The sequence below is a fragment of the Cebus imitator genome, unplaced genomic scaffold (assembly GCF_001604975.1).
Source record: "Cebus imitator isolate Cc_AM_T3 unplaced genomic scaffold, Cebus_imitator-1.0 Scaffold89, whole genome shotgun sequence".
Lineage (NCBI taxonomy): Eukaryota > Metazoa > Chordata > Mammalia > Primates > Cebidae > Cebus > Cebus imitator.
The window spans coordinates 57,243-69,002 of record NW_016107404.1 but is presented as its reverse complement, the minus strand read 5'-3'; the positions used below and the strand labels follow the sequence as shown (position 1 = coordinate 69,002).

At 53.1% G+C, this 11,760-nt stretch overlaps 1 protein-coding gene and 1 long non-coding RNA gene across 11 annotated transcripts in view; one reads left to right on the top strand and one right to left on the bottom strand.

Annotated features, from left to right (window-relative positions):
- Positions 1–7,981, top strand: part of LOC108308893 — a 19,855-nt gene extending 11,874 nt beyond the window's left edge. For both annotated transcript variants that reach the window (XR_001827089.2, XR_001827088.2), the window contains one exon: positions 7,468–7,981. This is a non-coding gene — a long non-coding RNA (uncharacterized LOC108308893). The remainder of the gene's footprint in view (positions 1–7,467) is intronic.
- The window catches only part of TNS1 (tensin 1), a 214,550-nt gene that overhangs the window by 193,786 nt on the left and 9,004 nt on the right, over positions 1–11,760 (bottom strand). For all 9 annotated transcript variants that reach the window (XM_037740770.1, XM_037740771.1, XM_017534926.2 and 6 more), the window contains one exon: positions 475–589. In XM_037740770.1, coding sequence (XP_037596698.1) covers positions 475–589 — 115 coding nt within the window. Of the gene's footprint in view, positions 1–474; positions 590–11,760 lie in introns of those variants that run through there.

Below are 11,760 nucleotides of genomic sequence, written 5' to 3'. Positions count from 1 at the left end.
GCCAGCCACACACCAACCACACACCCTCAGCACACATCATCCACACACCATCCACACGCCAGCCACACACCCTCAGCACACAATATCCACACACCATCCCCACACCAACCACACACCCTCAGCAGAACCTCCACATGCCATCACATACTGATCATGCGTCTTCCACATGCCATTCATGTGCCATTCGTATACCTTCTTCATGGTACTCAGGTGACATTCATATACCTTTTTCATGCCATTCATCCTCACACAAGCTGCATGCCATTTCCATGCCTCCCACCACCTGCCATGCCCACCACACCCACCCACATGCTTTTCATCTGGTGAGCTCCGCATCCTCCACCAGACGAGAACAAGGCATCAGGTTAGGACCCCAAAGCTATGTGCACAGCAGAGTCCCAGCCTGGCCCAGGCCCGGCCATCTCATTCCCCTGCTGGGCCCTCCCATCCCCCATGGCCCAGCCAGCTACTCACCTTTGCAGGTGCAGCCTTGATGTGTGATGACCTGACGGCAGATCCCACAGGGCTTCACCTTCTTGAAGGTCTTCACCTTGAAGTGGTGGGTCTTGGGGGCCTCCAGATCCTCTGGCTGTGGGAGGAGAGGCACAGTCAGCCCTGGGCAGAAGGCTGGGGTCCTGGGGAAGGAGTCTAGGGGCCTGGAGAGAGATAGACAGGGACTGGGAAAAGGATGGCAAGAGCCCTTCAGGGCCCAGAGGAGGGAGGAGGGACCAGGGACAGAGAAAGGTATGGGGGTGACAGGACGTCCATCCCAGACTCAGGTGGGGCCCGTAGCCTGAGTCCAGACAGCAGCTGGAGAGCCCAGCTCCTGGGACCTGCAGCCCCCGCATGGCCTCCCACCTTGGCTTTCTTTTGATTTATCATGAAGGCATGGCTCACACATAGCAGACTGCACCAGCTTGAAATGTACTGCTCGATACAACGTGCCACACATCCACCCCACAGAGCCACATCCCGGAAAACTCCTCATGACCCCTCCCAGTCAGTGTCTCCCCGCCCGAGGTTCATGCCACTGTGGCTTCCATCACCAAAGAGTCATGATGCCAGATTTCTGAACTTCCTCGAGGTGGAATTATGCAATGCGTAGTCTTGCATTTCGCCTCCTTCACACACACGAATCTGAGGTCCCCTCGGATGGCTGCATCCCGCACAGCTCGTCCTTCGTCCCTCCTGTGCGCCGTTTCATTGTGTGGACACAGCAGGTTTATTTGTCCGCTCTACTGCTGATGGGCCTTCGCTCCTCCAAACCATGGTCCCACAATGCCATTTCCCCTCATTCTTTCCCCATTACACCATCCCCTGGCCCAGCCAGGAAGCCTTCTTCCGTCTTTATTTTCAGTTCTCTGCATTATGAAAATACAGAGAACAAAGCATCAGGCTGGGACCCCAAGGATATGTGCACAGCAGAGTCCCAGCCTGGGACTAAAACTATCCCTTTCTAAACCACCACCTCATGCATGAGCAGCAGGCTGGCGGCCCAAGCCTCCCTCTGAGCCTGACTTACCATAAAGCCCTGGGTCAGTACCTCTTCACCACCACCACAGGCCTCAGTTGCTCTCTCTGGATGGCACCACACCCCTGGAGCTCTGGCAGTCTGTCCTTTGAAACCACATCTGGGAAGATGCTCTAAGATGCAAAGTCCTGCACAGACCCTGCCCACCTTGCGGGCCCCATCAGGGTAGTGCCCCTATTCAGAGGACTCCCCAGGACAAGCATCCCCTGCCCCAGGCATTCAACCTGGGGTCTAGCCTGATTCCCTTCCCAGCTGCAGCAGGACGGGGGCAGGACACGGACACCAGCAGCTCCCTCTCTCCCGCCTCCCAAGCGCAGACCTCTCTGACACCCCTCCACACACACACGTGCACACACACAGAGACACGATCCCAGTCCCGCGGTGTGCGTAGCCAGTGAAACAAGGTCCACTCTTTCCTGTTCCCTTCCTTACACCTGCTCCAGAGCCCCCAGAGTCTGAGATAGGGGCCGGAGAGGGGAACTGAGTTCACAGGAGGCAGAGTGGCAGTGTCCCACACACAAGCCCGAGTGTCTAGGACTCCCATCTGAAGACACTGCAGAGGCGAGTCCTGGGTGACAGAGACTAAGCCATAGAAACACAGAGAGAAAAGCAGACAAAATGAGACTGAGTCAGAGGCAGAAACCCAGAGAGGCAAAAGCATAGAGACAGAGGGGCCGAGAGAAAGAGAGAGAAAAGGACAGGGGAGAGGGAGGGGCACAGGAAGCAGACAGGACAGAGGAGCAACAGAGAGACAGAGAAGAAAGACCAAGATAAAGGCAAACAGAGAGAGTGAGAGATGAAACAGAGACACACAGAAACTAACAAGGGGGTCAGGGGATCAAAGAGAGACAGAAGGACACAGGAGCTCCCAAAGGCCAAATCCAGGAACATCGGAGCATCAGGATACATGATGATAGGAATGGCTTCAATGCATCCGCGCTGACAATCAGAAATGCAGTCATCACCACATAATGACAGTGATCCCACAAGCTTATGATACTGTAGTTTTACTGTCCCTTTTCTACATTTAGATATGCTTAGATATGCAAATATCATATGTTACGGTTCTCAGCCTACAGCATTCAGTATGGTGACATGCTGTGCAGGGTTTGAGCCCAGGAACTACAGACTATACCATCCAGTAGCATAGGTGTGCAGTAGGCTGCACCATCTGGGTATATATAAGTACTCCCTATGGTGTTTGCACAATGTCAAAATCCCCTAACAACGCATCTCACAGAATGTGTCCCCATGGTTAAGTTTAGTCAGTTACAACTCATGACTGTAACTAAATAAACTGAAAGTTTGATAAGGCACAAGATATTTACATCTCCAAGCACCCCCCCACACATCATACTTAGAAATTACATAGAGGAAGAAAGTAACTTTTCCTAGCTTCCTCCACTTTAATCAAGTGATCAAAGTTATCATCCCTCCAATGGTAATGGGGTGACGAGTCCAAGCTCCAAGCAGGGGTGCACTGAGCACGACACCGCTTCCACGGTATCCCTGCCAGAAAGCCTCAGTCCGACTCTAATCATGAGGAAACACCAGGCCAACCCAAACTAAGGGACAGCCCACAAATTAAATGCCTTGGAATCTGCAGAAGTGACAAGGTCATGAAAAATCAAGGAACGGCTGAGGAGCTTTCCAGATTGAAGACAGCAAAAAGACCTGGCAACCAAGAGTAACGGCCGTTTCAGAACCAAGTTCCATTGATGCCTATGAGGACGTCACTGGGACAACTGGCAGGACTTCCCTGGGTCTGGATTGGATGGTATTAAAGTGTCCATGTCAGTTTCCTGATTTTGATAGCTGTGCTAGTCAGGTAAGAGAGTCCTTGTAGAAAAATCAGGAAAGTATTTAAGGGTGGTGGGGCATCATGTCAGCAACTTACTCTCAGAGTTCTAGAGGGGGCAAATATTATTTGCACTGTATTTTCAACCTTTCTGAAGTTGGTTGGAAATGCAGAGACAAGGCCAGGCGCGGTGGCTCACGCCTGTAATCCCAGCACTTTGGGAGGCCAAGGTGGGCGGATCACGAGGTCAAGATATTGAGACCATCCTGGCCAACATGGTGAAACCCCATCTCTACTAAAAATACAAAAATTAGCCGGGTGTGGTGGCGCATGCCTGTGGTCCCACCTACTCCGGAGGCTGAGGCGGAAGAATCACTTGAACCCAGGAGGCGGAGGTTGCAGTGAGTCGGGATTGTGCCACTGCACTCCAGCCTGGTGACAGAGCAAGACTCCATCTCAGAAAAAAAAAAGAGAGAGAAGCCGGGGCTAGAGGTGAGGGCAGTGCAGGGTGGGAAGCCAGAGCCCAACAGTGCCCCCTTGTGGTCAGGGAGGCCTCTGCAGGATAGCTCAGCCAGCCATGTCCTGGGTGCTGATATTCCTGGCTGGGTTCTAGGAGCTTTGGCTGGGAGTGGGGTGAGGGTGGGGCAGGCTACTGCCCATCTCTGGGCCTCACTCTGTGGCCCCCATCCCACTAGGAGGGGCGGGTAAGTCCCTTTCATTCACCTGTCTCACCTCCCCTGGTTTCCATCTCGGGCCTGGACTCGGGGGCCTTCCCTTAGATCTCTGCCACAAACATTCCATGGAGGGGCCCTGGTCAGTGTGAACTGCAGCAGTCCAGGCCTGGGCCTGGGGGAGGTGCAGAGAAGGCACCTGGGGTTCCGTTTAAGTGCTTCTGGGGGAGGCAGACAGGAAACCCTAAAGCCAGCTCTCCCAGTCCGACTCTTGGCTCACCCCATTAAGTCAAGCAAAGCTGCCCACTGCAGCTTACCCAGCAAACTTCCCTCCCCAAGCTGCATTTCCAGCCCTTTCCCCAAAGCCTAGGGATACAGGCCTTCTTCCCAAAGCACAGTTGGGGCAGCAGAGTCTCCCAGAAGAGAATCCTTGCAGCCCAGTGACCCCATGGGCGGCACGTGCAGCCTTCCAGACGGGCTTCTCCCAGGGGCCCCAGTTGCGCCTGCCCTGTGGGCCCAGCCACAGGAGATATCTCCTTGCTGGGGCCTGGAGGGCAGGGACAGGGCTTCAGGTTCATCTCTGCCCTTGCTCAGGCCTCTCTAAGCAGCCCCAGGGCATGCTCGAGCGCACTCCTGACCCTCAGCCCTACTGGGTCCTGGCTCTGGCTAAGGGAGCACTGGAGTCTGGGGACCTGCCTTCTAGACGTGGCCTTGAGAATACCAGTGACCCTTCCTGAGCTTCACAGTCCCCAAATGAAATTGAGGAGTTTGGACCAGACAGTCTGAGTGTAGAGAGAGGGGGAAATGACACAACAGTCCCTTTGGGGTAAAGGGACTGAAAGTGATGGGGGTGGGACTTGCAGATGATTCAGAGTGGAATGAATGAGGAGACATTCCCCTCCAAGGAGAGGCTGTGAAACTCTGGTGGGAGCGAGGGACTAGCTCTGCCACCTCCAGCCAAGCGGCCCCAGCCTCTGCTGGCATCCGCTTAATTCCACTATAAAACAGGGGCACTGAGGTGATCTCATTAAGAGTCATCCCATAGGTTTGATGTCCCGGGATGCTAGAGGAGAAAGTCTAGGGCCTGTAAGCCTCCTATCCTCACGTATCTGAAGGAACAGTCGTTGTAAGTAGGGACCAGACATCATCTGTGAAGTTGAGAAGGCAAACCAAAACCAGTGGGCAGGCACTGCAAGAAGGCATCAGGAGACCCAGTGGGAAAAAGGAACCTCTCAACAAGCAGATGCTAAAATATGGGCTGAGAGGAAGAGCTGGGTGCCCGGTACCCCGCCAGTTGTTATGCAGGTACAGGCAGAGTATATAAACAAGCCCCATAAAGTCTGAAGTGGTGCTCAAGGGCAATGTCTTGTTATGACAATGATTATTATTTTTCCTGACAAGTGGCAGACAGCCTCACGGAGCACACCTGGGCCCTTCCTTTGCTGGCTCCAAAGGAACCTACCTGGGGGAACTCAGAGGCAGAAGGAGACACAGCCACAGCAGGGAGCTGCCTGGTCTCTCCACCGCTCCCTCCATCCCTTCCCCCAGCCTCTCTCAAGAGCCCGGGCCCAAAAAAGGGAAAGGGGTCCAGCCTCTAAGTCCTTCTCCTCCCTCCAAGCCCAGAGCTCTAGCCCCCACCCTGCGACAAGCCCACCCAGCATCAGAGGGCTTTCGTGACCCTCTGGGCTTCCTCTCCCTTCCCTCCCTCCATGCAGCCCAGCCTTCCTGCCTGGGCCGCCCAGCCAGAGGGGTGTGGCACATCTGGTTTGGACAGCCTTGGCGAGAGTCCTTGGCCCTGGGGTGGGGAAAGCTGTTTGCTGGTTCCTCCCTGTCCCGTGGGGGCAGAGCAGCAGTGCGGGTTGGGTGGTGATGAAAGGGGGCTATAGACCCTGGGGTCCCCAGCTCCTGAGCTCCTCCTATGAAACTGCCTCAGCGCTGCTTCGCATGAGCCTTCCTGTGGCCAGAAAGCCCTGGATGATGTAGGGAGAGGGCTGGAGTCTGTAAGCCAGGGAAAGGGGCCACCACACACAGGCCTAGGGCAGACCTGGGAGACAACTCCCGTCACCTCGCTCAGCCTCCTGGCCATCCACTGCCCCGTGCCCCCTCACCCTTAGGCTGGGAGGTCTGGTGGGCATCCAGCCGTCGTGTCTGTGCGGAAGGCTGGAATCCCTAGTGTGGCTATAAGCTGGCTTCTGGGAGTCCCATGGGCACCTCGAATTCCAGATTCCTCCAACCCCGCTTCACACACACAAGCCCCCCACCCCCAGGCCCTGGCCATGCTCTTGGCCTGACCATGTTGCTGTCGCCCCGGGTGGAAAGCTCTGAGTCACGCTCAACTCCTCCCTGCGCCCCCACCCCCATCTCGGCAGCTGCCAGATCCTGTGGAGTTTGCCACCTAAACACTGTCCTTCTGTGCTTTGTAACCCTACTGCCTTTGCCCTGGATGAGGCCTTGGCACTTCTGCCCAGGGCTGTTGCAGCAGCCTCCTGGGCCCTGACATTAGGCTGCTCCCACCCAAAGCACCTACACAGCCTCTCAGGATCACAACTACAGCTCTGTAGGGTCTGGCACCTCCATCACCCCAAATGCTGCCATGGCTTCCCAGGTGTCCGGGATAAACCCTGCCCTCCCTGAAGCCAGCAGGAGGAGAAGTATTGGTTCCTACCCAGTCCATGCTCCCAGTTCCAATCCCCAAGATCCACTTCCCGGCTCCCTGCCCTGTGTCCACTCAGGCTGTTCCGTGCTCCCCACCCACCCGCCAACCCCTGCACCTCAGAACCTCTGCCCAGAATGCCCTTTCTCCCCTCTTTGCCTGTCCAGCTTCTAGGCATCTTCAAGGGCCTGATTCAAACCTCATCCCCTCAGTGGGGTTCTTCCCAGATACCCCTGGACCTGTGTCAGAATCCATTTCCCCACCCTCTATCCCCTCATTTTATTTTGAAAAGTGCAAAAGCTTCGGAAAAGATGAACACGTATGTGCCCTTCCCGTATGACCACACTCAGAAATTCGGCATCAATACAATCCTATTTTCTAATACAGAAACTCTACTGCCCCAAGAATGCCCACGAGAGCGGCACTTTGTTTTCGTTCTTATTTTGGATTCAGGACATAATCAGGATCCTGAACTGCCTTCAGTGGCTGGGTCTCTCATCCTTTAACTGAGACACCTTATCTATCTCTCATTTTTCTTTTCTGATACTGACATTTTTAAAGGTTTCAGGCCAGTTGTTTTGCAGAATGCCCCTCAATTTGGGTTTTGATCATTTTCTCGTACGTCAGTGCAGGCTAAGATTCTGGAGAGGAACATTATTACCCCTGCTTTTCCCAGCCGCTCTTTCTTTGAGCCTCACCGCAGTACTTGTGCAGTCTAACAGCCCCTGCGCTTGTTAGCTGGGCAAGATGCTTAACTTGCTCTGCCTCACTCTACTCATCTGTTAAATGGACTAATGACAGTCACCTCCCATAGGCCATTGTGAGGATAAAATGAGATCATGGTGCATGGTGAGGCCTCAGCAGCGCTGAACAGCGATTCCTGTTGTCTTTTCTGTGGGCATCAGACTACCCACCAGGCAGACATGTCAGCGCACACATCAGCTCTGTGTCCTCTGTGTCCAGCACAAGTCTGAAGAATCACATGGGTGAAGCTACTGCCTGGCCTCTGTTTTCTGTAGCAAAATTACACCCCATTCCCACGCACCTGCCCTCAGAAGAGAGAGAATGTGGAGCCACCCTCGTCACCAGGCAAGACAGCAGGTGACCCGGTGCTGTCATCTTCTGGCTGAGAAGATGCTCCTGGTCTCCAAGCACTGGGAACCTCCAAGGAGGGCAGACAGCGACATTTCCCCAGCACTTCCCAGTCCACTGCCCAAGAGCCTTTAGCTCCTGACCCAGTTTCCCAAGTGAAATGAGTTCTCTCTCCTCAGAGAAAAATGGAAAAAAAGAAAAAACGAAAAACAAAAGAAAAATAAATTAGTTCTCTCCATCGGTATCTGTCTCTCCCTCCCTCTCTCTTCCTCTCTCTCTCTCTCCCCCACTCCCTCCCTCTCTCTCTCTTCCTCTCTCTCTTTCTCTCTCCCTCTCTCTCTCTCTCTCTCTGATCCTTCTTAATGCAGGTTGCCCACATTTCTGAGCATCAAGCCCATTTTCTGCATCAAGCAAAATCGTGTCCTGGCTTGGAAGGGCTCAGAGATGGGGCTAGTCTGAGGCCACATCAGTGGGGCCAGGCGCCCTGGTGAAGGATTGGCATGGTTTTCCTCATTTAATCCTCACAACGACGCCCTATGCTGAGTTGAGGAACTCGCCCACGCCCCTACCTGCATGTCCCTGAGCGACTTCCTCACCTAGGCCATGCTGGAACAGAGATTCAAATGCAAGCCTGTCCAAGGCAGGGTCCCAAGCACCTACCTACTGCACTAACCATCAGCTCGGCCACATCTGCCGACAGCTGCCTGTCTGTGGCAACCTTGGGGAACCCTGACAGCTGTATAATCAGTGGCTGGTCCCCTCTCTGAAAGATCATCTACTGGCTCATTTCTCTTTGTCTTACCCAGCCTCAATTGTTTTCACTTCCTGCACTTGGATTTCTGAATTCTCCAATTTGTCTTCATTATTCTATTTTATTTTGTTTTACTTTCTGACAGGGCCTTGCTCTGTTGCCCAGGCTGGAGTGCAGTGGTACAATCAAAGCTCTCTGCAGCCTTGACCTCCCGGGCTCAAGTGATCCTTCCACCTCAGCCTCCAAGTAGCTGGGACTACCAGTGCACACCACCATGCCTAGCTAACTTATTTATTTTTACTAGAGACATGGACTGACGATGCTGCCCAGACTGGCCTCGAACTTCTAGGCTCAGGCAATCCTCCTGCCTCAGCCTCCCGAAGTGCTGGGATCACAGGTATGACTACTGTACCTGGTCAGATTCGTCTTTGGTTTAAAATTCACCTCCCAGGGAGTCTTCCTGACACCTTCTCCCCCAAGTCCAGGTTAGGTACCCTCTTACATCGCCCAGTGTTTCCCTCTTGGTAACACCCACCCTGCTTTTAATCACGTGCCTGATATGTGTAAGCAGCTTGAAGAGAGCAGGCCCTCCATAATAATCTGTGAAAAGGATAGAAAGGTGCTTGGGGGGGGGGCGTGGTTAGAAAGCCAAATGACAGGATGCTCCTTCATCACACGACCTCCCCAACACCATGCCCTGTCCCTGGGCTGCTCGCCATGGTCCTCTTTGCTCACTTAGGGCTCACATGTCATTCTTAGGGCTCGATTCTCACAGACCCCACATTCCCTGCCCCAAAGCGTTCCCAGAATGGAGAACCCTGGCAGAGGATGCAGCAGATGGGATTCGAGCCTCCACTCTGACTTGCTGGGTGGCTTTGACAATGTGCCATCCTACAAGAAGCACTAACATTTATTGAGCTCTTATATGGGAGAGACACTTCTCTAAATGTATGTGTGGATTAGCCCATTCAAAACAGATCAACCCTATAGGTAGGTGGGAAAACCAAAGCACAGAGATGTGAAGCTGTTTGCCTACCATCACACAGATGCCGAGTGACCAGCCCAGGATCCAGCCCAGACACTGCACTCAGCCAGCATGCCCCACTTCCGTTCAACACTGCAGGAGAAAAGTGCAGTGCTGCTCCCCAGTTTTGTGCCTCTCACATCACTTTGAAAAACTTTGCAAAAGGGGAGTCTTCTTTCAGACCCTGACGAATCTCACACAGCCCAGCCTACCTCCCAAACCCACAGTCAGGAGGCCCTTACAGGTCAACCGAACTAGAGAGAGCAAGTTCAGGACCAAAGAGTCAAATTGGGGTCCACATGGCAGGAATTGCTCACAAGGGATCCAGGGCTCATGAGGACCCTCTGTCGAGAATGTGTGCTTAGCCCCGGGCAGGACACCAACTCCAGGAAACAGAACACATCACTGTCTGCAGCTGGATGTAGCCTTAGAGAATAGTATCCAAGTTCCAGAGAGGTCCAGAAAAGCTGTGTGAACAGCTTGAGACCACTAAGCTTGCTCAGAGCAGGACCAAGGCTGCGCTTGAACCCCAGCCCCCAACTGGTGGCTCTTTCAGCCTCACCCTAAGCCCTTCCCAGTTCCTGGGGACAGAGCAAGCCCCTCTGGAAGGAAGGACCTGCACCTCTAACTCCACCAATACAACACCAAAAAGCCTCAATTGCTAGGCATGCAATTATTTTCTAAACAAATGGTACTTGAATATGTATAGCAAATCAGAGCACTTGATGAGAAAATCCAGTTATTCATAATAAATAGCTCTGCTCCTTGGCTAATAAAGTGATTTTTATTCCTAAAGCTTGTTAAAACTATGCACTACAGATATATTACGTCTTGGATGGCACGATTGCAGCTTTCCTCAGACAGGAACATGTGAATCGAGACACAAGCACTCACTCTAGGCACAAGACCTCTCTCTTACAGCTTCTGCCTCCGTTATCCTCCCTGGGGCCACAGACCCAGCCAGTTCCTGGCCTCAGAGTAGCTGGTCATAGTCCCTGGGCAGTCAGGAGACACAGTCCAAGGACACAGTCCTGCCCCATGACACCCTTCCCAGGGAGATCCTCCCCCAGCATCAGATCTGGGATACAGAAGATCCCAAGAACCAGGCTGGAGACTGTGGAGTGGGAAGGGGGCCAGCATTTGCTGAGCACCTACTATATGCCTACATACCTGATCTTTTGACATCTATTGTCTCTTTCCCCACCCCAGCCATACAAGGAGTATATTATTCTCCCCACTTTGCAGATCAGGAAACTGAGGCTCATGAAGGGAACTGCTTTACCAAGGCTGCCCATCCAGTAAATATGGAAATAGAGTTTGAGCCTAGTCATGTCTTTCCAATCCCTACTGCCCCAGACTCTGGCCCACCATGGCCATGGGCATCGCAGCCAGCCAAACCAGGACAGAGACTAGGAGAGGAGAGGAAAAGGAGCCAGGGGAGACGCACAGGCTATTCTAGCCTTTAAGACACTCAAGTCCGGGTGCAGTGGCTCATGCCTACGATCCCAGTACTTTGGGAGGCTGAGATGGGCAGATCACTTGAGGTCAGGACTTCGAGACTAGTCTGGCCAACTTGAACACGTAATAGCAAATGGGAGCAGTTGATGAGAAAATCAAGTTATGCATAATAAATAGCTCTGCTCCTTGGCTAATAAAGTGATTTTTATTCCTAGAGCTTGTTAAAACTATGCTAGTTTAATGCTAGTATTTGTAGAGATGAAACCCCATCTCTACTAAAAATTCACAAGTTAGCTGGGCATGGTGGTGCACACCTGTAGTCCCAGGTACTTAGGAGGCTGAGGTAGGAGAATTGCTTAAATCTGAGAGGTGGAGGTTACAGTGAGCCGAGATCCTGCCAGTGCACTCCAGCCTGGGTAACAAAGCAAGACTCCATCCCAATTTAAAAAAAAAAGAAGAAGGAGAAGAAAGAAAAATAAAGACACTCACGGAGGTAGCACCCACACCTGCCTTGTGCCCAGACTCTTCCTCCTACTCTCGGGGAGGGTATAACACCCATAGGGCACTCTACCTGCCAGGCACTGCCCTGGATACTTGGATACAAAATATCATCCCCACCTCTCTGCAACCCTCATTTCACCCATGGGAAAAGCAGAGGTTCACAGGGCTGAGGTGCTTTTCCCAAGACCGCTCAGCTGAAGGGGTCTATAGAGCACTCTCTCCATTCACAGGAGCACATCACCCCTGGACGTCTACCCGCCACCCTTCCGTGTCACCCTGGA